At 37.8% G+C, this 26214-nt stretch overlaps 12 protein-coding genes across 12 annotated transcripts; 8 read left to right on the top strand and 4 right to left on the bottom strand.

Moving 5' to 3' along the window:
* Positions 1–506: 506 nt before the first annotated feature.
* On the top strand, positions 507–1432 carry RPL40A (ubiquitin-60S ribosomal protein L40 fusion protein; the record flags this gene model as incomplete). The annotated part of the gene is made up of 2 exons (XM_451025.2): positions 507–514; positions 1054–1432. The coding sequence occupies 2 exons, from the start codon at positions 507–509 to the stop codon at positions 1430–1432; spliced, it is 387 nt and encodes a 128-aa protein (XP_451025.2).
* Positions 1433–1704: 272 nt separating this feature from the next.
* On the bottom strand, positions 1705–5172 carry SLN1 (histidine kinase; the record flags this gene model as incomplete). The annotated part of the gene is made up of 1 exon (XM_451026.1): positions 1705–5172. One exon carries the CDS (start codon positions 5170–5172, stop codon positions 1705–1707), a length of 3468 nt encoding a protein of 1155 aa, XP_451026.1.
* Positions 5173–5723: 551 nt separating this feature from the next.
* ATG32 (mitophagy protein ATG32) lies at positions 5724–7298 on the bottom strand (the record flags this gene model as incomplete). Its single annotated transcript, XM_451027.1, has 1 exon — positions 5724–7298. One exon carries the CDS (start codon positions 7296–7298, stop codon positions 5724–5726), a length of 1575 nt encoding a protein of 524 aa, XP_451027.1.
* A 1713-nt stretch (positions 7299–9011) lies between these two features.
* On the top strand, positions 9012–11138 carry GUS1 (glutamate--tRNA ligase GUS1; the record flags this gene model as incomplete). The annotated part of the gene is made up of 1 exon (XM_451028.1): positions 9012–11138. One exon carries the CDS (start codon positions 9012–9014, stop codon positions 11136–11138), a length of 2127 nt encoding a protein of 708 aa, XP_451028.1.
* A 49-nt stretch (positions 11139–11187) lies between these two features.
* Positions 11188–12963, bottom strand: RMD8 (Rmd8p; the record flags this gene model as incomplete). The annotated part of the gene is made up of 1 exon (XM_451030.1): positions 11188–12963. The coding sequence occupies one exon, from the start codon at positions 12961–12963 to the stop codon at positions 11188–11190; it is 1776 nt and encodes a 591-aa protein (XP_451030.1).
* A 596-nt stretch (positions 12964–13559) lies between these two features.
* RTF1 (RNA polymerase-associated protein) lies at positions 13560–15308 on the top strand (the record flags this gene model as incomplete). The annotated part of the gene is made up of 1 exon (XM_451031.1): positions 13560–15308. The coding sequence occupies one exon, from the start codon at positions 13560–13562 to the stop codon at positions 15306–15308; it is 1749 nt and encodes a 582-aa protein (XP_451031.1).
* A 205-nt stretch (positions 15309–15513) lies between these two features.
* On the top strand, positions 15514–16656 carry TAD1 (tRNA-specific adenosine deaminase; the record flags this gene model as incomplete). The annotated part of the gene is made up of 1 exon (XM_451032.1): positions 15514–16656. One exon carries the CDS (start codon positions 15514–15516, stop codon positions 16654–16656), a length of 1143 nt encoding a protein of 380 aa, XP_451032.1.
* Positions 16657–16761: 105 nt separating this feature from the next.
* Positions 16762–17277, bottom strand: ANK1 (ankyrin repeat-containing protein ANK1; the record flags this gene model as incomplete). Its single annotated transcript, XM_451033.1, has 1 exon — positions 16762–17277. The coding sequence occupies one exon, from the start codon at positions 17275–17277 to the stop codon at positions 16762–16764; it is 516 nt and encodes a 171-aa protein (XP_451033.1).
* Positions 17278–17676: 399 nt separating this feature from the next.
* KAP114 (karyopherin KAP114) lies at positions 17677–20535 on the top strand (the record flags this gene model as incomplete). Its single annotated transcript, XM_451034.1, has 1 exon — positions 17677–20535. The coding sequence occupies one exon, from the start codon at positions 17677–17679 to the stop codon at positions 20533–20535; it is 2859 nt and encodes a 952-aa protein (XP_451034.1).
* A 379-nt stretch (positions 20536–20914) lies between these two features.
* On the top strand, positions 20915–21922 carry KLLA0_A00825g (uncharacterized protein; the record flags this gene model as incomplete). Its single annotated transcript, XM_451035.1, has 1 exon — positions 20915–21922. The coding sequence occupies one exon, from the start codon at positions 20915–20917 to the stop codon at positions 21920–21922; it is 1008 nt and encodes a 335-aa protein (XP_451035.1).
* A 290-nt stretch (positions 21923–22212) lies between these two features.
* DOC1 (anaphase promoting complex subunit DOC1) lies at positions 22213–22995 on the top strand (the record flags this gene model as incomplete). The annotated part of the gene is made up of 1 exon (XM_451036.1): positions 22213–22995. One exon carries the CDS (start codon positions 22213–22215, stop codon positions 22993–22995), a length of 783 nt encoding a protein of 260 aa, XP_451036.1.
* A 306-nt stretch (positions 22996–23301) lies between these two features.
* On the top strand, positions 23302–26184 carry CSE1 (importin-alpha export receptor; the record flags this gene model as incomplete). Its single annotated transcript, XM_451037.1, has 1 exon — positions 23302–26184. One exon carries the CDS (start codon positions 23302–23304, stop codon positions 26182–26184), a length of 2883 nt encoding a protein of 960 aa, XP_451037.1.
* Positions 26185–26214: the final 30 nt, after the last annotated feature.

Genomic DNA, 26214 nt, shown 5'->3' on the forward strand with positions numbered 1-26214 from the left:
GCATATACAATGCACATAGGCTTTGTTCTTGACAGGTAATTTTTGTTCAATTTCAATATTAGGTCCAATTCGGTGAAATTCAAAATAACGACCAGATACCACGAACTGACTGCAGAACGAAATACAGAAGTCGTATCTAAACTAACAATCAGGGTAACCGGTACCAGTAAAATTCTACGTTCCAAGTTGGGACGGTTTGCAACAACATCCGTGCACTATTCAACAGTGTGTCTGGGTGTATAAATTTCGGGGCTTGACAATTAAAAATGCATATATTCCTCAAAACGGTATTTTTATTTTCTAATTGCAGAAATCACTTCGTTTTTGCTCGTTGTCGATTCCTCAGGTTCACCAACTTTCTATGTACCAAACCCAGATTGAGGAAAGCAAGCAAGAATTCATACTCAAAGTATTTTGGATTATATCATTTAATCATACGCACTTAAGATAGCTGTACTTAGTTGTTGATTACTATCAAAAAGATCAGGAAAGGACAAGATTCAAAAATGCAAATGTATGCACAATATGATAAGCAAAAGGCATCTTATTTTGGGGTTTCTTGGTGATTCAAGACGGTTTATGCTACTTTGAAATGGGACGAAAGCACATTAGCTAAAAAACAACAAGACGAACTCGGATAACAACTAATGAAAATGACAAGGATTTACTGTGTTTGGTGTAACATATATCATGATAGTCGCTATCCTGTGAGAACTTGAGCGTTTCATTTCGGAGAGTGTGAGTACGCGGTCTAAACTGTTGAGTGAGATATATGTCACGATTTCTTCAAACGAAAGCAAGTACGCTTTGCAGAATGAATAAGGATACAAGGAAGCAGTTTAATGGGACCTATCACCTCCTAACTATCAAATGCACAACAATTCATACCTACAGAGGGAATTTTTTTTGGTTTTTTATTAAGCTTTACTAATCTAGCAAAATTAACTTGAACGTTCACTAATTCTAGGAATCGTCCCAATAAGATTGCCTTAAGAACTTTGTTCTGATCGAGTTTCAAACTTTTACTAACAAATCATATCTTTTTGAAAACAGTTTCGTCAAGACCTTGACTGGTAAGACCATCACTTTGGAAGTCGAATCTTCCGACACCATTGACAATGTCAAGTCTAAGATTCAAGACAAGGAAGGTATCCCACCAGACCAACAAAGATTGATCTTTGCTGGTAAGCAATTGGAAGATGGTAGAACCTTGTCTGACTACAACATCCAAAAGGAATCCACTTTGCACTTGGTTTTGAGATTGAGAGGTGGTATCATTGAACCATCTTTAAAGGCTTTGGCTTCTAAGTACAACTGTGAAAAGTCCGTTTGCAGAAAGTGTTACGCTAGATTGCCACCAAGAGCTACTAACTGTAGAAAGAGAAAGTGTGGTCACACCAACCAATTGCGTCCAAAGAAGAAGTTAAAATAGTCGATTCTGCTACCACTATGGAGTACATACATATTTACGCACATTCACTATCATATGTGTTTTTTCATATTAGCTTTACAGATCTATTATTTTGATTTAAATATAAATCTTCTTTAACATTGTTTAATATCATTGAACGTTCCTGAGCGTTGCTTTGTGTGACTGTCGGTAATGCACTGTACTGGATATTTAACACATCGAATGTATTAAGGGTCGGAAATATACATGTGTATGAGTACCTTTAAGTTTTATATAATGTTACATTCGCAAATCTATTCTTCTCTCTGTTTCTCTTTTTTCGAACAGTACTGTGCGATTATTTTCTTTAACAATGGTCTTTTAATGGGTTTTGGTAGGAAACCATCCATTCCACTTTCTAGACAAACTTTAATATTGCTATCATCTGCGTATGCGGTTAACGCAACAATGGGCCCTTTATATAATAGATCATTCCGGATCATTTTGGTAGCCAACAACCCATCCACCCTCGGCATTTGAACATCCATGAATATCATGGAGTAGGATTCGCCATTCTTTAAGATTTCTTCAACTTTCTCATAAGCTTCTTGTCCGTCACATGCCATATCAAGATCTGTGAGTCCTTCTAACTGAAGCATTCTTTTTATAACTTCCTGATTGACATTATTATCTTCAGCAACCAAAACTCTATGCCGAGTAACTTCACTTGCTACAGATGATATACTCCTAGTACTGGTCGCCGTACCCGTACTTTGTAAAAATGGTCTATCAACACGAACATTCCCAACGCTATTTTCAGTAGAATTACTGGCTTTTCTCTCACTGACATTGTTATCGCTATGTCCGTCGATACTAGATTTAGATTTCTTTGTTTGAACAGATTTCCTAGAGGAATTGATTTTAAATTTAACCTTTCTGTTCTTCCTGCTGTGAATATTGAACTCATCTTCAAACTGTTTTTCAGCACCATCGAATACTATCTCTTTTGTTTGCTGTAGTGGCACAGTGAAAATAAATTTACTTCCAACACCAACTTTCGAATCCAACTTCATTGTACCTTTCATCATCTTTGCCAACTGCCTACAAATGGATAAGCCCAAGCCAGTTCCACCGTATTGTCTAGAGAGCGTCTGATCACCTTGAACAAACGGTTCAAAAACAGATTCTTGAAGTGAAGGATCAATACCCGAGCCAGTATCTTCCACTTCCATACTTATAACCCAAGTCTTTGGTACCTTAAGATCTCTGAACGTATTCTCTTCCGTATCTGAATCCGTTGAAGACAGAACTTTCTTGAACTGCGAATGGAAAATTGCATCATCGTAAGAGCTTGAAGTACTTGTAGATAATATTGACATCTTTTCTTTTTCGTCTTCGTTTTCTTCGTGCTTACTTTCAAGAACAATGCTACTTTCATCGTTGTCATTGCCCTCCGTTGACGTTTCGGATTCGACTTGAATTGAGCCTTCTTTTGTCTTAGTTGTTGGGGAAGTTGATCCATCTTTAGTAGCAGTATTAACGCTGCCACTAGAAGAATTGAAAGGAAGCCTCATGGGAGTAGTTGAAGTTAAATTGAACTCAAAATCATCATTTGCTTCAGAACCAGGGACCACAAATACCTCTTGATAATCGACACTTTCACTCCTTTTTGAGTCGTATTCGCCAAGCAATTTGATCCTAACATCAACTTTACCATCAACTGGTGTGAATTTTAGAGCATTTGAGACTAGATTCATAACAATTTGAATGATTCTATTTGAATCACCCCATAATACCAAAGTTCTAATGAAATTTGGTGTAAGGGCAATGGACAATTTAACATGCTGATCTTTTGCTAGTTTGCCAAAGATGGATTTAATCTGCAAAGCAATATCCATAACGGAGAAGTCACGTTCCTCCAATTTTGTTCTCTTTAAGACATTCTTAGAGAAAGTCAAAAGTTCTGTTAGAATATGCAACAACAATTCACCTGATCTGAAAATCAACTTCAAACTGTTCTGCACTTTTTGCATATCAGTTTCTGCCATGGCAATTGCAGTCATACCAAGGATACCGTTTAGTGGAGTCCTCAATTCATGAGAAATGTTGGCAATGAAAACTGTTTTTGCTTCATTTGCAGACTCGGCCTGAATCTTAGCCGCTTCTAATTGTTTTGTTCTAGCACGAACTCTTTCTTCTAAAAGAGCATAGTGTCTATCTAGCTCATCTGTCATTGTGTTAAATGTATCTGTGAGTTCTGATAGTTCATCTTGAAAAAATCTTCTGTATACTGGGACATATGCTTCCACTAGGTTGGTTGATTTGATATATCGTTCGGAGGTATATGAAGAAGAATCATTAGAAAATGGGGTAGATCCAGTAGTAGCTGAACGTGTCAGGTCTCCGGGGCCTCTGGGTATAGTCTGTGAGTTTCTTGCGGAAACGCTTGGTGAATCTGTTCTACTTGGAGGGAAAACATTATAATTGTGATTCAGATAATTACTGGGCGTACCTTTGGTGACAGATTTGTTGAACAGCTTCATCACCTGGTTTTGGTTAGATGTGCTACGAGTCCTAGAATGTGTAATTGCAGTATTTGAATCTGAATTGCCAGTGTTGCTATAGTGCTTTAAGTCTCTCCCAGATGTAATGATTTCAGTAGCCTTCTGAAGTCTGACTATAGGTTGCACAGCCCAGTGTGCTATAGGGAAAGTCAATAAGCACATAAATACGGCAATAGCGCACACCGTACCAGCAATGATTTTCATAAGCCGTATAGTGGGAGACAAGAATACTTGTTCAGGTTGGGTAACAACGGCCACCCAATTTACAAGTTTAAAAGTTGGTGGTGAATACCCTACTGCTATGTTTCTCTCCTGAACCATATTTGTTTTCATAACTGAACCAACTTTCCCATTTTCGAATGCATCAGCTATAAACGTGCCGTTCTTAATTGGAAAAGTCACTTTTGAACTGAATGATGAGGTTCCATGCGGAGGGAAAACGAAATGATAACCAGTCAGTGAACTATTACTATCGAAAACAGCAGATAGGATTGATACGGATGACTTATCTAAAGCAATTGTATCATTTACAACAGCCTTTAAACTTTCCGCCGATGCAATGACAGTAATATAGCCGGCAATTTCGTTAGTATTCAGAATAATAGATGGATTTGTTGAAACTGGCAATGACATGGACAACAAGTAATTTGTCCAGTTATATACCGGATCTGTAACGATACCCGTAGTTAGTAGCGAAGAAGACAAAGGCTCTACGCCAGATAGAGGAAAGAGCTCTGCTAAAACGTTTTCCGGAATGTTGTCACCAGACCCATTATTGGTGGAGTTTATTACGGTGTTGAAAGACGTATCATAAACTCTAGCAGCACTGAACAAACCTGAAGAACCAAGAAACTTTTCTAAACTGTCTTCTGCAGAATTCCAATTATCTCTAGATGAATTACCAGCTCTAAAATTGACTAACGCATCTTGTAATGTGTCTCTTGTAGACAACCAATATATTTGATAGTATAAATAATTCAAGTTCTGATCAACTTGTGATGATTTTAATTGTGCTGCAACCTGTAATCTTTCAGCTCGTACGGATTTGTAGTTCGTTGTGAAATAAACCCCAGTAGTAACCGTAATGATTGTTAACGATAAAACGCAAATAGAGCACACGAGAATAATAAGTTGGGTTCGTAAACCAACATTAAACGGCGGTGTAAACCGTTCCCGAAGAGCTTTAAGACTGCAACGTCTCTTTAAGCCTGCCAACATCGTGAATTATTATCGTCCGATAGTTAGCATACGAGGTTGAAGTCTGGAATACAGGTTAGGTTGGTATTAATGACAGACAATTTACAATCCCCTCATGACGTCTCCTATCAAGAACCAATGAACTTCTTAAACTTTGATCTTTGTTTTCTTTTAATTCATCTAAGTTTTTCATTTTGTGAATGAGGATCTTTTACTAACATAAAGTAAGGGTTTAAACCTTGAAAAATGTCACAAGCCTGTACAGTAAACAAAAATAAAATACACAACTTATCAAAAAGTATCCTGTCTAAAGTGACATAGATTGTGATAGCCTATATGAACTGGGATACTTAGTTGAGACAAATCACTAAATGAGAAACCTTGGGAATAAAAACAGATTGAAATAAAGTCTCAGAATTGAATATTGTGCTATTGACATTTAGGGACTAAAATTGTATATTGAAGGCTCAATCTGAAAACAAAAGTTGGGCAACAATTCATACTTTTGAAAAAAACAACATCTAGTTACATCACTACATACACCAAATTGCAGCATATAAACGTACCCCGGTTCAAAACATCACTAAATCCAAAGCAGTGACTTTTGAAATGGTACTCTGCGAGTCAGGTTGCATGAATTCTTTACCAATGGATTGAATCCAAGCAGACGTCATTAAATGAGCCGAAAGAAACTGCTTTAATAATTCATTGATCTGGATAGCAGTATCCTTAACTAATTTGCACACTTGACCCAAGAAATCAGAAATTGACTGCGGAGAGCTTTCCTCAAGTATTGACGGTGAATTTCCTTCTATAGCGTCAACAATAGCATCGATCTCCTTATCTGCTGTCTGAATAACCCCAACTGATGAATTATACGAGGAAGTCTCGAACTTGCTGAAATAAAAGGTGACGCAACACCCAATCCCAACGCCAAGCGCTATAGATATTGGCCAAAACCACCATCTTTTTGCAAGATGAGGGGCCGGCTTCTTTTTTGCACCTTTTCTTGGTTTAGTTTTTTTAGGTATATCCGTCTCATAGTCAGAATCTACTTCAACGTATAGAGAGTGCAAATGCCGCAACAACCCGTGTATCTCGTAATGATCGGATATTACCACAGGGTACGACATCAATTTTATTTTGTTAGAGTTAGCAAATGTTTTGACCTTTTCCGTGACGCTTTGCTTCTGACCCTTTTGACATATTGGAATCAAAGTGAAATCTCCGTATTTCTTCCACATTCTATTTAGGATTGTAGTCACTTTCTTTGAATCTGAAAAGATTATCATGAAAGCAGTATATTTCAATGCTTCCTCTTTTGAAGCTTCGTTGAGTTTTCCGACGTCAAACATTAGTCGGTGATACCGAGATAGACGGTTATAGAAAGAGTTAGCTGAGTCTCCATCGCTCAAAATTAAAATCTTGAATCTTTTCATAGACTCCGATAAGGACAATTTCGGCATAACAAAAAAGCTGCCCGCCCAAGAATGGCCCAAATTGACCATTATCGTCTCATCTTCGCCAGTGCCAGCACCTAGTTCTGCTTTTGAAAATTGACCAGTTTTAGTCGATTTAACTGGATCACCGTCAGAAAACTGATGGACTGTAGTTTCACTATTTCCCTGATCACCAAAACCTGTTGATGATAAAGGATAGGCTAGAAATTGGTTGTGCTGCTGAGAAGCACTCAAATTAGGCGAAGGAGCAGCATTAATTTCAACCTCTTCTTCAGAAGTGTCAGATGATAACACCCCGCCAAATTGTTGATTGAAGTCGCCATTTGAGGTATTATGATAGTTATTATGATTTCCAGCATTTAAAAAAGAATATTCATCCCGATCAATGGCCTGCCATGAATCTGTGAGTCCTTTACTATGAGTGTGAGTATTAATATCATTATGATCAATATTGTTACTTTTACCCTTCCTATCGATTAAATCTTGATTTTGGATCAGCCTGGAATCGAATGCACAGCTTTGCTGTCCGTTCAATAAATCCATAACTGAGTCATGTGGATCGAGAATACTGTGTCGCTGAGCACTACTGGCACTAACACCGCTGCCGCTGCTTCCAGCATCTAGTGAATATAACTGACGATTATTGTTACCAGGAGGTGCACCCCAGACCCCTTTAGACCCAGACATCTGTTAACAGAAAAAAATAGTAAAATATTCAACTGACCCTTTGTAGTGACAATACGACAAACACTAGCAAACCCCTTTATAAATGAGTTCTTAGCTCACTCTAAGACTTCGCGAAAAGGAGAAGAATAGAGTCCGAATAAAAATCAAAGATTATCAGTTAATCAGAGACAAGAGTTATGGCTGTGAACTATACCTCTTCAAAAGACCCAAATAGAGTAATCAAGGAGGAATAAACCCTTAAGAGCTTTGTAATATTAATAAATCAATATCAGCGTACCTTTAAGTAATGTAACAAAAAGAAATTTGAATACAAATCAGAGGGACAAAAGACTGGTTTAAGGTACAACAAACACAGACACGTTTAGAGGATCAATCAACAGATCTATAAAAATAAAAGTAGCTTCTCCAACTTTAGTTCAGCCACTCAACGTCAGAGCTTAGTAGGAAAAAAATCAAAAAAAAAATGCAGATTCTGATATGTGTTTTCTTCAGTGTGACAAACACTACACGACTCTTCTTTTGTGAATCTATGTGGTATTGAGTCACGGGCTGATGCTTGGCACTTGAAACTTAAAACTTGACACCTATAATAATGAAATAGTACCAAGCGGAGAAAAATACTAAAAAGTCTCCACTCAACAACTAATATAGAAAGCCTTATCCCTTCAGTTTACGCTATGGTGAGCTTTAGTTGATCGAACAAACGGTAAAATAGTTAAAAAAGATAACCACAAAGTGTGTGAAGAACGACTTTTCAACGGACGATCTTAAACCTTTTTTTTTTAATATATCCACTCTTGGCGATAATATATAATAAAATGCAAGTGAATGTTGCCTGATGTATATATATATATATTGTGACTATGCTAGAGACACTGTTGTAGATTACAAATCGGAGCAGCACACTGATATCGGTGCAAGCAACATTTTAAGATGACTTTGACTGAGGTTTTAAGAAAACCTTAAATGTATTGCAAGAATTTCAGTGGTCGCACACTTCTTCTATGAACAAGGGAGGCTAGTGAAGATTACCTGAGGAGAGACAATATTTTCCGGTCATTGTGTATTCACTATATAGAACATGAGTGCACTGACTAGCGGTTCATTAGGTTACGAAAAAAAACAAGCAGATTTAATTAGCTCTATTTGGGTCTTGCCACACCCGTTTTGACCGGGTTTACCCTATTGGCGCCCCTGCTTCCGTTATCTTTTCAGCTCTCATCCAGGAGCAGCAATCAGCGTTTAAGGTTTCCTGATCTTTTCTTTTGAAAGGGGAGGGAATCTGTATCATCCCTTGCTGAAACAAGACCATCAAATCACATTGCACGAATGATTGTTGATCTCATCTCTTTTAAAGTACCGCCTTGCTTCCTTCGAACCTCAGAAGGCTCCCTCATCCATACTTCTGAGATGAACACTCACGTGATTGTACTTTCTTCTTCTTTCTTCCATCCTACCATCATCCTTCGCAGAGATTACAACAAAAGAAAAAAAAGCTGAAAATCAAAAACTGAAAATAATATCAAAAAAAAAAATGTTTCGAATAAGAATGGATTAACCTGAAAGTTGTTCTAAGAAACAATTAATTTGTCTGATTGATCAATTGTATTAATCTCTTTGTTGTTGATTACATATTTACTTGTATAAATTCTTTTTCTTATTATCTATCTGAAACCTCAATCTGAGAGAACTCAAACATATACTTTACAGGATATGTCCGCTTCCCTTATCATAGGTGCTAAAGCACCAGTGATCGCTTATCCAGAGTTGATCGCGGCACGCAAAGTTAACGCTTCTAAAGGTGATAACACTATCGAAATCTCTTTTGTTGAAGATAAGAAAGCCGCAGCAGCTTCTTTCAATGGTGAGACTGAGGACGTCTTGACGAAGCTCAGCGCTGCTTACCCAGATATTCTGAACGACAATTCTGATTCCTCTGCTGAATGGATTGAATTTGGTGCTAAGCAACTTGTCATCAAGAATTTCCAACAACTTGCTGAATCTTTGGCTAAGTTAAACGCTCATTTGAACCTTAGAACATACATTTTGAATACATTGGAACCTTCTTTGGCTGATATTGCTGTATGGGGTTACTTAAGATCTAATGGTATGGTTGGTTCTATCATCAAGAACAAGGTTTACATCAACGTCTCCCGTTGGTACTCCACTTTTGAGTTAATTCCAGAATTCGGTCAAGCTCATGAATTTTTGACTAAGTCTTTACAAGAATTGAAGAAGGCCTCAAATGTTAACAAGAAGAAGGAAACTCACAAGGCCAACTTCGAAATCGGTTTACCAGACGCTAAGGTCGGCGAAGTTGTCACTCGTTTCCCACCTGAACCTTCTGGATATTTGCACATTGGACATGCTAAGGCAGCCTTGTTGAACCAGTACTTTGCTCAGGCCTACAAAGGTAAGTTGATCATCAGATTTGATGATACCAATCCATCCAAGGAAAAGGAAGAATTCCAAGACTCTATCTTGGAAGATTTAGAACTATTGGGTATTAAGGGTGACAGAATCACTTACTCCTCAGACTATTTCCAAGAAATGTACGACTACTGTGTTCAAATGATCAAAGAAGGTAAGGCTTACTGTGACGACACTCCAACTGAAAGGATGAGAGAAGAACGTACTGAAGGTATTCCATCAAGCAGAAGAGAAAGAACTGTGGAAGAAAATTTGAAGATCTTCACTGAAGAGATGAAGAATGGTACAGAGGAAGGTTTGAAGAACTGTGTCCGTGCTAAGATTGACTATGAAGCTCTGAACAAGGCCATGAGAGACCCTGTCATTTACAGATGCAATTTGACGCCACATCATAGAACTGGTACTGCATGGAAGATCTACCCTACATACGACTTCTGTGTTCCTATTGTTGACTCCTTGGAGGGTGTTACTCACGCTTTGCGTACTATTGAGTACAGAGATCGTAACCCACAATATGACTGGATGTTAAATGCCCTTCATTTAAGAAAGGTTCACATTTGGGATTTCGCTCGTGTCAATTTTGTTAGAACACTGTTGTCCAAGAGAAAGTTGCAATGGTTGGTCGACAAGGACATTGTATCTAACTGGGATGATCCAAGATTCCCAACCGTCAGAGGTGTTAGAAGAAGAGGTATGACCATTGAAGGTTTGAGAAACTTTGTTTTGTCTCAAGGTCCATCCAGAAATGTTATTAACTTGGAATGGAACTTGATTTGGTCATTTAACAAAAAGGTTATTGATCCAGTTGCCCCAAGGCACACTGCTATTGTTTCCCCAGTTAAAGTACACTTGGAAGGTGATGACGTGCCTCAAACACCAAACGTTGAAATGAAGTTAAAACACAAGAAAAACCCTGCTATCGGTGAAAAGAAGGTCATCTACTACAAGGATATAGTTATTGACGAAGAAGATGCTAAATTGTTATCTGAAGGTGAAGAGGTTACTCTAATGGACTGGGGTAATGCTATCATCACCAAGAAAAACGATGATGGTTCCTTCAACGCTAAACTTCATTTGGAAGGTGACTTCAAGACCACTAAATTCAAGTTAACCTGGTTGGCTGATACCGACGACAAGGTCGAAGCTGATTTGGTTGACTTTGACCACTTAATCTCTAAAGATAAGTTGGAAGAAGGCGAAAACTTCGAAGACTTCCTAACTCCTAAAACTGAATTCCACACTACAGCTTACGCTGATTTAAATGTTAAAGACATGAAGGTTGGTGACATCATTCAGTTCGAGAGAAAGGGTTACTTCAGATTGGACTCTCTACCAAAGGATGGAAAGCCATATGTTTTCTTTACCATTCCTGATGGTAAATCCGTCAACAAGTATGGTGCAAAGAAATGAAATGTATAAAGCTTGCACATTATATACCGCAACATTTTGTCATTCGTAATTATGTACCAGTGTGTTTCTTAATAATGAAATAGCGTACCAAAATTTCCACAATGGAAATCAAAACGCTGATGAATATGATTGTAATAAACCACCAGGTGATACGGGCCATATTCCGTTCAGCAATTGAATCGACACATATATCGAAAAACTCTAAAAATACTTTACAACGATCGTTTAAAACTTGAACACGAGGATCAATTTCTAAATATTCTCTCATTGCTTGATACAAAGAGTGCAAACTTGGTTCAAAGGACCAGAAAAACTCTGGGGTGTCAAGTACACTGGATGATAGGTTAACATCGACGCGTAACTTGAATAGCTTACCTGATTTCTTCAATAATTGTTCCCTTTTCAACCCCAAGGTACCATACAAAGCAAGTCTTTTAGGCAATTTAGAGACTGACCCGAAGATCGGAACTATGCGCGCTTCAAATCTCGATAGTTTGACCGATTGAGCTATGGCATGGGACAATGTTAAGGCTGTTAAGTGGTCTCCGGACCTCAAAGTCACTATGTCATTAAAAATACGAGGTCTTTCCGTATCCATGTCATATTCGAAATGGAAGCTTTCAATCTCGATATCTTGTTCATCTAAAGGTTTCAGCACCATGTTCTTATAAGATGAAAACGAGATGTCACCTAGGATGTTTTTTTCTTGAATTTCAGTGAAATTCCAGAACACAACTACACCATAACTGAATATGAAGATTTCCGCATGTTGCTGTTGAAATAATGAAGTTTTACCATTAATCTCATTGAAAGCCTCCAGTTCCGCTTCTGCATTATTCTCCTCAGCAAAATATTGTGGCTCACTTGGGTCGAAGGACACAGAAGTATTGACTGGCGGATTCGGTAGATGATCTGGTGTATTCTCGGCATTTAAATTATTTGTTACTCCCCCTTCGTCTAACTCGTAGTTATTGTTAACATCTTCAAGCGTTTCGACTCCCGAAAAATATTCATAATGATGATCTCTTCTCTCGCTGGTATCTATTAAATAGTCAATGATTGACTTACCTCCTTGGGTCTTTTTTGATATGTTTGATTTAATTCTGAAACCATCCTTGCCAGGCAATAAGGGAAGAGTATACGGTACGTATAAACATTCGTCGTATAACCTTGGTAGTACATCATGGGTCTGCTTCATGAAGGTTGAGGTTAAAGATAGGTTGAATCCCTCAGCAACATTGTATGCTGTTATTCTCGGTAGATCAACTTCTTTATCCATTTTGGTCTTAGAACTTGATTTCGCTCTCTGAGTTTTATTTGCACGCTTTCTAAACTGGTTTATATTTCTACTGTCATGGGCTTCATCCGGAATCAACACAAGTTTCTGAGACGTCTTAGAAGTTCTTGTCGGTAAAGGATTGATCATTTTGGTGATATGAGTTCCTCTTTGCCTATTTCGAGGAAACATGTCATATGAGGATGTAGATAAACGTTCCTGACGTCTACCTGACGGAACATCACTGACATCCAATAAAAGGTTATCCATAGACACATCGCTGAAGCGACTACTAATGGATTTCTTGTCTCCATGCATATCGTATCCTCTTCTTCGTACTCTACTTCCTTTAGAGTCTGTTTTCCCGCCTGAGCTAGCCGCAGATCTTGGCACTGAACTTACGTTCCTCATACCGGCAGCATGGCCCGCAAAGGGTGCAGACGGACGATTCTTGTTAGAACGTGCATCTGTTACCAAGATACTTGGCGATCTTCTCGATAAGGATCTGCTCATAGGAACCGCTGTGTTTCTATCATCAATGACTGACATAATGCACAATGATATGAACGAATATATTGGGTGCCGTTATTTGCACTACAAGTATCGAACAGTAGCGTACTATATTGAACCAAGCCCCGTCGACTCCAACAGCAATCTTGATTGCTAGTGATATATCCAGGCGGGTAGTGAATTTGCTGTCTCAAATGTAATCAAAGGCAGCCGCTGCCCAGAAATTCGTATTAGAACCGCCAAAAATAGAATGTTCTTATTTCACTTCGACAGTAGTATCTGCGGAGATAATGGTGTACTTCACAAGAGAACTGGATATGTCTACATATCTTTCTGCTAATATGTGCATTCTTTTAACAACGATCCTCTTAGTTGTGTTCGTCTTTTTTTCCATACATTTGTCAAAATATTACCCGAACATCTTCCACTTTCACTGAATTATCGATATTGAACAATCAAATTAAAATGAAAACTCAAAGACGAATGGATTAAAAACGGAATAGTAAGCAGTGGGAGAACAACTTCGATATTGTCTCCTTCCAAGTTATATCACCAGTTGTAGGATACGTGAATTTCACTACCTAAAACATTCAGGTATTAGTAATTTCTCGTCGCTCGTGTAATATCTATTGAGAATGTCTGATTTGGATGATGATTTATTGGCTTTAGCCGGTGCCGGAACTGACGAGGAAGAAGAGGATGAATTCCTATCAACATCCAAAAAGCACGCTAGCAAGGAGTCATCCGGAAGCAAAAGAAGGCGTATAATGAAAGACGATGAAGATGAAGATGAAGATGAAGATGACAATGATGAGGAGGATGACGATGGATATATGCCAGCGGACTCTTTCGACAATGACGAGGAAGAAGAAGAAGAAGAAGAAGAAACAGACTCAATCCCCTTTCCGTTGGAAGGTAAATACAAGGATGAGAAAGATCGTGAAAAGCTAGAACTGTTGCCGGAAATGGAAAGAGAATCCATTCTCTTCGAAAGATCACAACAGATGCAAAAGTATCAAGAACGCAAATTGTTGAGGCAACATGCGAAATCCATCAAGCAACAACAACAACTGCAAAGGGAGGGTTCAAAATCGACCCGTGCCTCTACTAGATCCTCAAGAACCACTGGTCATTCTGATTTGAAACAATCTAAGCTTTCAGAACTTAAGAAACAAAGGGCTAAAAAGAGTGGAAATTATGAATTTAGTGACAACGAGTCTGAAGATGATTACAGAAGCGAAGATGATAGCCGTGGCCGAAGAAGAAGAGGCGATTATGACGACGAAGAAGAGGAAGAGTCGGAATACGATGAGGAAGAAGATGACTATGATCTGGGCTATGAAAAATCAAAGACCCGCGGAAGAGAGCGCGCAGATATTCATGAAGTAGAATGGGCTGAAGATGACAATTTGGACAGGGAGTCTTCCCTTGATGATTATAATAAAATACAAATTGGCCGTTCCTTTGTCGCTAAATTTTGCTTCTATCCCCATTTCAACAAGATAGTGGAAGGATGCTACGGTAGAGTGAACATTGGTAAGGACAAGCACACAGGTAATTCAATGTATCGTATGGTAAAAATTGAACGTGTATTTTTACAAAAACCATACAACATGGGTAAATTCTTTACTAATCAATATTTTGGTGTCACTCAAGGCAAAGACAGAAAAATTTTCCAGATGAGCTATTTCAGTGATAGTCCTGTCACTCAACCAGAATACGAGCGTTATTTACTTTCTTTGGAAAAATACGACATTACACAGCCTTCACCCTATATTCTAAATAACAAGTCCAAGGCAGTAAATGAATTCGTATGCGAACCTCTCACACCGAAATTGATGGACGATATCGTTCGTAATAGAATGGTATTCAATAAGAAACTTTCAGGTACAAATGCTGTCATGGAAAAACAAGTGCTCAAAGAAAAACTGCAATTCTCTAAACAATCTGGCGATATTGAGAGTGAAAGTAAATATGCTAACCAACTTAAAGCATTAGAAAAGAGACTAAGTTCCTATGAGAAGCATCATGAAAACGATCAGAATGACATAAAGACCTTGGGTGCTTTAACATCCAAGAACAGAAAATTGAATATTGATCGAATCAGACACGCAGAAACAATCAAGAGAGAAGAAGGTGTAAATAAAGTGGATGCCAAGAGTGATCCATTCAGTAGACTAAAAACAAGAACAAAGATCTACTACCAAGAAATTCAACAGGAAGAAAACGAAAAGGCAAGAGAAGAAGCTAAAAGGCAACTAGAAGTTGACCAAGAAGCTGAAGAACAAAAGAAAAAGGAATTACTGCTTGCTAAATTCAGACGTCTTGGTGGCCTCGAAGAAATCATTGGTTCTCTAGATCTAAAATTACACATAGATATTTAAAAGTCCTATTCGGTATAGTGAATAATATTATGTTGTACTACTACTACTACTCTTAGTACTATCGGGATATTTTTGAGAACCTTTTTTTTTTTTTTTTCAGCCTTTGTACATATGTATTCATGTTAGATTTGTTTCCAAAAGTTTGTAGAATTTGCAAGCATCTCATACATGTCAGAAATGAAATCAGGAGCATCGTGCACAGCGAATGGCAGTCATTGCAGATAGAATTGCGGCTAGCGTCATAAGTGCATATGATAAATTACCTAAATCTGGCAAACCGGGAATCCGATCTAATGGAGTGACGGAGTGGACTGTTTTATCAGGTATTGTCGCGTTTGATGAGCTCAATGACAGGTATGAGCCGATTTCACTTGGCACTGGCGTAAAAGCTACTCCGAACGAAGAGCTGCAAAGGAGTAACGGGCAAATAGTACATGATTGTCATGCTGAAGTTATATGTTTACGCGCTTTTAATGCACTGTTGCTGAAGGAAATATGTGATCTACAGAATGGCCAGAAATCATTTTTAATAGAGAAATCAGCCGATGGCTACAAGGTTAAAGATGTTTGGAAATTTGCCATGTACATCTCACGCATACCCTGTGGTGATGCGAGCATGAATTTACTGGAAGCAGAAGATAAGTCAGAATGCGAAAATTGTCAGCAAGTGGGAAATATCTTTATTAATGGGCAATACGTTCATCCCGAAATCGATACAATTATCAGGGGACGCGCAAACTACAAATTGAGGAAAGTTGTTCGAACAAAACCCGGTCGTGCAGACTCAAAGATAACACTTTCGAAATCGTGCTCGGACAAATTAACAATGAAGCAGATGATTTCAATCTGCAATGCTTTAACCTGGTCACTTCTGCAATCACCTGTATATTTAGAATGGATTGTTCTGCCAAAGCAGTACCAGTACGAGCAAGTACAGTTAGAAGATACATTTTGGTTAAGATTAAAGAATCAGCAATTCTTGCCCTTTAAGTTTTTATTTTGTAATGAGACTTTTTCTGCTGATCGAACCAACTTATCTCAACAACCTTCTTTGAGTTCTTGTGTATCGTTATATGGCTCGAACGAAGCAGTATCAGAGGTAATACTAAATGGGGTCAAAAATGGATTCTATGTCAAAGGCAAGAAACCACTTCGAAAAGGTTGCCAATCAATTATCAGTAGATGTGCACAGTGGTCTGCCTTCAAAAAGATAAAAGCCATGCCCTCTGATACGGATTACTATGGCTTCAAATCAAGCGTTGTTGATCGAAACCACATTATTTCCAAAGCGAAAGCCACGCTCTCTGCTAGTGGCTGGATATCAACCTGCAGAGATAATTGCATATGACAATCGCACCATGCAGTGTTTCGAAATCTGAAGTAGCTTAAAAGAATAACGTTTTTATCTGTTTCAACTTATAAAGAGAGACCAGGGAAACTATATAGATACGTACTAGTCATCTTCTGGGCCATCGTCGATCTCTTCTGCATCTTCTTCGTTAATTATTTTACCTTTGTTGTCCGCTGCAATTTCTGCACCTTGCAATAGATTTACCAAAGATTCCAATTCATCACTGTGAACCAGTTGCAGCGGAGTCTGCCCGCGTTTGTTTCTTATCCTTGGATCGGCACCAACTTCTATCAAGTTTTCAGCAATAAATGTACCATATTCTGGTTCATCGTGAGAGTAATTTACACATAAATGTAGTGCGGTATCGCCATCAATTGAATTTTGCTGGTTGACATCAACCCCCTCTTGATCCAATAGTACATCTAGAACATCCCACGATCCATACTTACTGCACAAATGGATGGCTGTGTTTCCCAAAGGGTCCTTAGAATCATTTATTAAAGACTGGATAGCCTGTTTATCACCATCCAATGTTTCAAGAACAGCATTCAACAAATCTGCGTTATTTCTTCTAGATGCATCAAGCAATTGTTCCTTTAATGATGCTCCCTCAGTCATGTTGTCCTATTTTATATCACTAGCAACCTTAATACTATCTAAGTTCACCAGGAATAAGTAATATATTTTTCAAGGTTCAGCAATGTGCAAATCAAATATGATAACAAGACGATAACACCTGCTATAATGATGAACTAATACGTATCTTGGTAGATTCTCCTCATATAATCGACCTTTAAATTTCATTGAGGTAATTGTCAACCTTCAATATTTCCAGCATTGAATTGAAACAGGAAAAAAAAAGACTGGGATATGCTCATCTCTTTACCAAATCCGAATAAATTATGAGTGTTAATGAAAAAATAATCCGAACAGCAACCTCTTATAACTCTACTATTAGTTTCAAGTTGCCGACAAAGCTGGTAAATACGCTAATTTCCATTACTGATTGATTGTCAGATGTCTATTCCTTATTTATTGGAAGGAATTCAGTCCCCACAGAAAGAAGAAAGAGAAGATGCAGAGAACAGTTTACTAGAACGTTGTGCTACAGATCCACCCGACACTTTTATCGAGTTGATTGATACAGCTACTAATAACAATGCTTCAGCCAGTACCAGGCAACTGGCTTTATTGTGTTTAAGAAAGTTCACTACTATGTATTGGTCCGCAGGTTTTCCCTCATTTGTTGGACCGCCAGGTGTGGGCGAACAAGGGAAAGATCTAGTAAGGCGAGGTCTTTTAAGTTTACTTGCAAACGAAGATACCGAGAAGAAGGTTATCTCTACTGTAACTTATTGCATTGTTCAGATTTGCGCTGTTGACTTCCCAGATGAATGGCCTGGATTGTTAGATTATTTGAATGAGAATATTCTAAATTATCATTCAGAAAATGCCATCAGCCTACTGACGGAACTTGTTCAAGATATTATTACAAATGAGATGTTTTTCGATAACCATTCGGGAGCCAAGATAGTAAATACGGTTTTGTTAGCATTAAATGACGATACTTTGCGTTTGCAAGCGAAATCGAAACTCTTACAACTATACCACCATTGCATATCTCAATTACGCAACGTTTCAATGTTTGTTACATCTGAGCTTATGAGCGAGTGGCTCATTCCTCACTTAAAAGCTATGAATGACTGCATCGATAAGTTATTAGAAAGCTATGGAAATAATATGGAATCTGAAGTAATTGGACTCAAAGGAGAACTGTTTATGGCATTAAGTAAATTATTCGACCTCAATCAGAGCATTTTGGGTTCTAATGGAGATTTATCATATAGACTACGAATAACTTTGGATGCTATCAAGTCAAATGCTAACAGCTATGCCAGAGCTCTCACAAATAACGACGAACTAAGGTTAGAGATAATTAACTCCAGTTGTATCAATACCGTCCAATATCTTGCATACATCCCATCAGATCTTATAGAAAATCCCACATTACCGGATTTCACAGAAGATTTCATCAAATTGTGTTTGCTTCCTGAAGACTACTTTAAACTGTCAGACTTCAATGAATTTATTTCTAAAGAAACTGGATTATCAGCTTCATATAATGCCAGAGATGAAATTGGCCAATATGTTTCAAGCTGCAGCGACGAGATATATCGTCACATCACTGATTCCGTATTGCAAAAATGCCTACAAGTCACTTCAAATGAGGCACAGTACCAAGAAGCGTGTCTATTCTTATTCCAAGAATTATGCTCCAACGAGACAAGCATGAATGTTCCAAGATATCAGGATTTCTTATCTTTGGCCGTGATGATTCTAGATGATGATGCCTGTCCTACATTTGTGAAATCAAGAACTATATTAACAATACCCAAGTTCTTCGAGAATAACATGGAAACTTTACCTGAAATCAAACAGTTAGTGCAACAATTCCTTGTGAAGACAGTTAATTGTACAATTTCAGCTGAAGACGACTTTCTTTTGGCATCGTTAGTCATATCATTCACTTATTACACCTCATTCGCTGAACTTGGCAGTATTCTTGATTACCAAACGTCTATGATTTTGCAACAGTCGTTGCTAAAGGCAATTAAAACTCTTTATGTTGATAGTGAAGAAGATTCTCTTGGTCTTCTTCTTGAAGCAATGCACGAAATTGTCAAAACTTGGCATTTCCAACAGGATCTTCATACTAAACAAGAAATTTTGAACTTGCTTTTGAAGTTATCCTCAAGTGAACCATCCAATGTGAGAATAGTCTTTGAATCTGTCCGGTCACTTCCTTATCTCTTGAGAGATATCAATTGTACAGATTACACTAGACTTTGTGAAAGCTGTTTCCCAAGTTTTATAGAAGCTATGTCAACGTTCTTACAAAGCCAACAAACTTATTCACCACTGGTTGTCCTTGCACTAGAATTTCTCTCAGTATTTCTGAAGAATCCACCGGTGGGAAACCATATTTCTGATGAAGTGGCTGAATACGTTCTCAACCCAATTGTGCAGTTTATCAAACAGTGTCCTGATGAAAACATCGCCGAGACTGCCTTGCAGGCTTTTGTTTATTTGGCTTGTAATTCTAATCCTAAGTTCTGGAAAGATTCAATGTTCGACTTATGCTCTTTAGTATTTGATCCTGAGAGGTCACTTTATAAAACCATTGATGTTGCTCCTATAATGTTGCTTTCACTAAGAGTTACACAGCCACATGAAAACAGATTTATAGGGCAGATTATGGAGTATACAATCTCCAAGTTAGTGGACCCTAATAAACTGCATCCAGTCGACAGTTTTATAATAATATCCTGTGAGGTTATCTTAAAAGATATTCAAAGTTTCCTTGCATATATCTTCTCAATACCTATTTCTGCGGAAGAATCAATACCTAATAAGTTAATCCGTGAGTTATTTGATTGCTTTGAAGAAAACCGCAGCAAAAATATGTTGAAGGAAGTGGCATTATCACTATCTGAACTCTTTTTTTCTAACGACCAGAGGCTTACTCGGTCTTCATATCATGATGAATCTGATGGCGTGGTAAGACCTTTTAAAGAGTATATTGTAAAGATGTTTGCGGATGAATTGACAAGACAAACTGATATTGAAGAAGAAGAAGAAGAAGAAGAAGAAGAAGAAAACGACATAACCCCCAAAGATTATGAAGAGGACTACGTGTCACAACTAAATGATGATGTGGTATTACTTACTGGTCGTGTTATCGATATGGAACTCAAAGAAATATTAGTGCAGTTTTTCAAAAGTACACAGCAGTCGAATGACAACTCATTGGGTAGAGTTCTGAAGAACTTGGATGAACAAGAACGCCTGAAAATATTATCCGCTCTATTCGAATGATTCTTAAAGTAATATGAGATGAATATCCTACTGTTTTCTTCGTTCATTAGGCTTTTGACGTTTGTAGATTTCCTGCGACAGAATTTGTTGGTTTAAAAAAATATATATGAGTTACTACAATAAAGGACGGCAAATCCAAGAGAGAAGCTGTCACAAAAGTCACGAGAAGTTTAGAGCACAATGGAATCCATTTACTCGACGTTCATATCATCAACCAAAAGCTATTTCAGTAGCTTTCATGTAAACAGTACGTATGGAAAGTGATTTCCATTTCTGCTTTAGTTACAAGATTTGCTCTTTTCAGCACAAGATTAACATAAACTAACAGTATGATGAAAATATATCATCAGAATTTTCTTCGGGGTTCCCCTCTTCGCTGATGGTCAAAAGTTTCTACCATAAACCAGACGCTTCATTAGAACAGAAGGTTATCAGTAATCGCCACAAGTTCATGAATTTACTACAGAATAAATCTGTGGTTTTTTTCATCTCAACACCTTCACATAGCAATGTTTCCCAATACGCTGAACTACTTCACAATATCTCAACAAAAAATTATGCGTATGATACTCAATGGAATTCTCTATTGCGGAAGTATGATGCTGAAAACCTTAAAGATTGTATTTTTTGCATTCTAATCACAGATGTTCCTGATTGGAATTCTGTTACCGACTGGAGGAGAGACATGGTTCTGGCTTCTGAATTGCTACCAACATGTATACCTTTGAAAGATCCTTTGAAATTCAGCTTCGTTTCTGACCTCAATGCATGTTCTTATTTTCCAACGGATTTTGACTTCAAAGACATTGCGTTTGCCAGTGGTTGCTCCACCTCGGTTGTCATAGACGTCAATGATATAGAAGATCTCACGAGGTGTACTCAAAATATCAGAACCCCCAATCTGTTTATTACAGTAGACGAGGATTGTAATCCAACGATTGCTCATACAACAGGAAACAATGATATGTTGCTCTTAATGGATCTTACATTAGCGACATCGGTAGTGTTTAGGGATGACTTCGGGACTGAAGATATGAAATTGCCTATAATTATTCGTGCGGATACCGAAAGTAAAGATGCGATAAAAGAATTCATAGGCGCAGGAAATGTGATGCCAAGAGTTTCTGGATTTGAAATACCGTTGAATTTAGCACATCTCCCCTCTGTTTTACCGGGCACATCATATTCCTATCGGTCCGACACAGAAACAGAGTACACATATTCCAACTGCCAACCCAAAATGAACAAAGAGAAAACAAATTGGCTTTCCTCCTTATTTGGTATCAGAAGAGATGGTACCGTTCAACAACCCTTAGCCAATACTTCTCTTGAAGAATTAGAACAGTTTTTGAACTTAGTCTTTGAATTAAATAACCTTCTTACATAAAATCCCTTAGCATCACGCAAAAACACAAGAGATTTCTACTCGAATTTGGCGGATAAAATGCCATTAAAAGGGCAAATGCGTATCAATCAAGCCTACAAATGTTCACGAGTCATTTAGAACTATAATCGATACCAGGGATATATCATTCATCAATTATGCAAAGACGCGTTTTATTGTTTACGTTTTGTTTACTTATTGAGTTTTTTTTTTCAACGCCGAATATTTATGTCCCTGAACCTGTTTGTGTTTTATCTTGGAAGAGAGAAGAGATTTAACGATGCAAGCAAGCAATGGTTGCAACCCCTATGTCAACGGATAAAGAGTTATTCAAGAGGCTCCAAAATATTCTCCCGAGATGGGAAAACCCTTATGAGGTGTTCCCGATTAATCAGCATGTAATATTAGATGCGGATGCCGAAGAAAGCACCGATGAAAACGTGCAGTATGTCTCGAACGTGTACAACCCTGATGATCCAGAGGACCAGGAGGAATCCCTAGAAAGTTACTTGAAGAGCTACACTACAGAATTAGAGCTGATCGAGCAGCAGAACCTGGTGAACCTAACGAAACTCGCGTTCTGGAAAGCATCCTCTTTTAAGGTAGGAAACCCTATAGCAAATGCCATTGATGACGATCCAACCACTTTTTGGCAAAGCGATGGATTGCAGCCACATAGAATCGATATAAACTTTAGTAAAAGAGTCGATGTTGTCCAATTGGCGATGTATTTTTGTCTTGTGACGGACGAGTCATATACGCCGGAGCTGTTTAAGGTATACGCTGGGTACAGTCCTTCGGATGCATCATTATATCGTACATTTGAAGTAAAAAACGTTAACGGTTGGGTGGTGATAACTTTCAAGGGGAATAGACCCCATGATAATTTACTAAGGTGCAGATTTATCCAGATACAAATCCTTAGCAATCATGAGAATGGAAAAGATTCTCATCTCAGAGGAATTAAAATATTTGGCAATAGCACAGCATCGAGACATACTGTGAAAGACCCAAATACCTTGGCTTTAGACAACTTTGAAAATTCCTCATTGTTTACATACCAGAGCATCAGATAGAAAATCATCCGCTTGATGGATACTCGGAAAGAACTTCAGTGCGCACTTCGCTGCCAACCATACAGATTAGATCAAATTGCGTTACCCTCTGTTCCAAGCACAAATTTTTTTCTAGTAAATATAGTATGAGGTAGATAGAAGTAACAAATTTAAAAACAAAGTATAAACGGCAAGACATGATGGAATGTGTATATACACAATTACTATTCCCTCTGATATCATTAGTCGTGATTCATTAAGCTTTTTATTAGGTGCCTTTGCATTGATTCTTTATCTTGAGTAAAAGCTGCCGAAACTCTAACAATTATGGCTGACTTAGAGAACATTGCCAACATTTTGTCACTTTCGGTTGTTGCCTCATCTGCAAGAACAGCTGAGCAACAACTAAAAGAATTGGAGTCTCAAGAAGGTTTCGCTCTAACCCTTCTACATACAGTCGCATCCACAAATTTACCACTGTCGACTAGACTCGCAGGTGCCTTATTCTTTAAGAATTTCATAAAGAGAAGGTGGATTGATGAAAACGGTAATTACTTGATCTCAGCTAATGACGTAGAACTTGTGAAGAAAGAGGTTATTCCCTTGATGATTCAGTTACCTGGTAATTTACAGGTACAAATTGGTGAAGCTATATCCGTTATCGCTGAATCAGATTTTCCACAGAGATGGTCTACTTTGATGGATGACCTAATATCAAAATTATCTGCCGATGACATGGTAACCAATGCAGGAGTCCTAAGTGTTGCGCACTCGATCTGTAAAAGATGGAGGCCCCTTTTCAGGTCAGACGAGTTGTTTCTTGAAATTCAAATGGTTCTAGACAAATTTGCAGTTCCTTTTCTAACAATGTTACAAACGGTGGATAAACAAATTGATGAATATTCTTCGGATAAAGCGAGAATGGTCATCTTGTTTGATGTGTTACTATTGTTGGTAAAATTATACTATGACTTGAATTGTCAGGATATTCCTGCTTTTTTTGAAGATAACATGTCTGTTGGAATGTCAATTATGCACAAGTATCTAAATTATCAGAACCCATTGCTAGAGGATAACACCGAGGATGAGGAAGCAAGCGTATTGAGCAAGGTAAAGGCTTCTATTGCCGAACTTATTCAGCTTTATATATCCAGATATCAGGAAGAGTTTGATCCAATGGTTGATAACTTCATTCAGACAACATGGAACTTATTAGTGTCCCTTACTCCACAACCAAAATATGATATACTAGTATCGAAATGCATGACTTTTGTGACTGCTGTTGCTCGTGTCCCGAAATATTTTGAATTATTCAACACAGAATCTGCGATGAATTCCATAATAAAGGAAATTGTTTTACCAAATGTTACTTTGAGAGAATCTGACGAAGAATTATTCGAAGATGATCCTATCGAGTACATCAGAAGAGACCTAGAGGGCTCTGATTCGGATACTCGTAGAAGAGCATGCACTGACTTCCTCAAAGAGTTGAAAGAAAAAAATGAATCTCTTGTTACAAATGTCGTCATGGTCCACATAAAATCTTTCTTTGAGGAGTACAACAACAATCAAATATTGAACTGGAAGCATAAAGATTTATGCATGTACTTGTTTACTTCGCTGGCAATTAATGGCAAGGTGACAAATGCCGGAGTTACATCAACGAATGTAATGTTAGATGTCGTTGAATTTTTCAAGTCTGACGTGGTTCCGGATTTGTTAAATCAACAAGCGCATCCTATTTTACGGGTGGATGCAATCAAATACGTTTACGTGTTCAGGAATCAATTGAGTAAAGAACAATTAATTGAAATTTTACCAGTTATGGCCAAATTTTTACAAGATAAAGAATACGTGGTTTATACGTATGCTGCAATTACCATCGAGAGAGTCTTCTCTATGAGGCAATCCGCAATTTCAAACCAACTGGTTTTCTCAAAAAGTGATATCGCCAGCAGTTCTGAACTTTTGCTCACCAACTTGTTTAGCTTAACTTTGAAACAAGGTACAACTCCCGAAAAACTCGCAGAAAATGAATTTTTGATGAAAGCTGTGCATAGGGTCTTGCTAACTACTGAAAATTCTCTTGGAGCATTTGCATTGACTGTTTTGAATCAACTAATGGAAATCTTGAAGATAATTTCCAAAAATCCTTCTAACCCAATATTTACTCATTATTGTTTTGAATCAATTGCTGTTGTTATAAAATACTATCACGACAGTCTTTCAACTCTTATTGACATAATAATACCTGTGTTTTTGTCAATTCTAGGAGATGATATTCAGGAATTTATTCCTTATGTATTCCAAGTTATGGCCTATATTTTGGAGCTCCTCCCCGCAGGTTCAATGATCCCACCTTCCATCAAACAAATAAACGAAGCGCTTCTAGCACCAGCTGTCTGGGAATTGGGAGGAGTCATTCCAGCAGCTACCAGACTTTTGAAAGATTTCGTCAAGTTAGAACAATCTGTTTATCCTGATTTAGTTCCCGTGTTAGGGGTTTTTCAAAGGTTAATTTCATCTAAAAGTTATGATGTACATGGGTTTGAGCTACTTGAATACATTTTTACTTTCATACCCGCGGAACGCCTGCAGCCATTTTTGAAAAATATTGCAGTGTTATTATTACAGAGGTTACAAAATTCTCGAACCGAGAAATATTTGAAAAAGTTCGTTGTTTTCTTGGGCGTCATATCCTGTAAATTGGGCTCCGATTTTGTTGTTCAATTCATCGATGAAGTTCAGGAAGGACTTTTCCAACAAATCTGGAACAACTTTGTTATTGACACTATATCCAAAGTTGGAAATCTGTTGGATCGTAAGATAGTATTGGCTGGTAGTTTGAATACTGTTGTATCTGGCAATTTATTTTCTTCCAAGTATGGCAATTTAATTGTTCCAACTTTAGACATCATAGTGAAAACAGCATGTTCCGAAAGCATTGCCAACGTTAACTCGGAGTTTGTTGATTACGACGCTACTGAAGAAATTTCCACTTTTGGTTCAAGCTACAGCAGACTATCAAGTATTACGGAAAAACCATACGACCCGTTACCTACTGTAGATGTGCATAACGGTTTGCGGAAATACACTGGAGAAGTGTTGTTAGAATTCAATCAAAAAGCAGGAGGAAATTTCTTGCCTCAGATTCAGACACAATTATCTGAAGAAGGGAAAAATGCATTAACGAAATTATGTACCACATAATTTGGTTTACTTAAATACGTATAATCGTTT

This window comes from Kluyveromyces lactis, assembly GCF_000002515.2.
Source record: "Kluyveromyces lactis strain NRRL Y-1140 chromosome A complete sequence".
NCBI lineage: Eukaryota > Fungi > Ascomycota > Saccharomycetes > Saccharomycetales > Saccharomycetaceae > Kluyveromyces > Kluyveromyces lactis.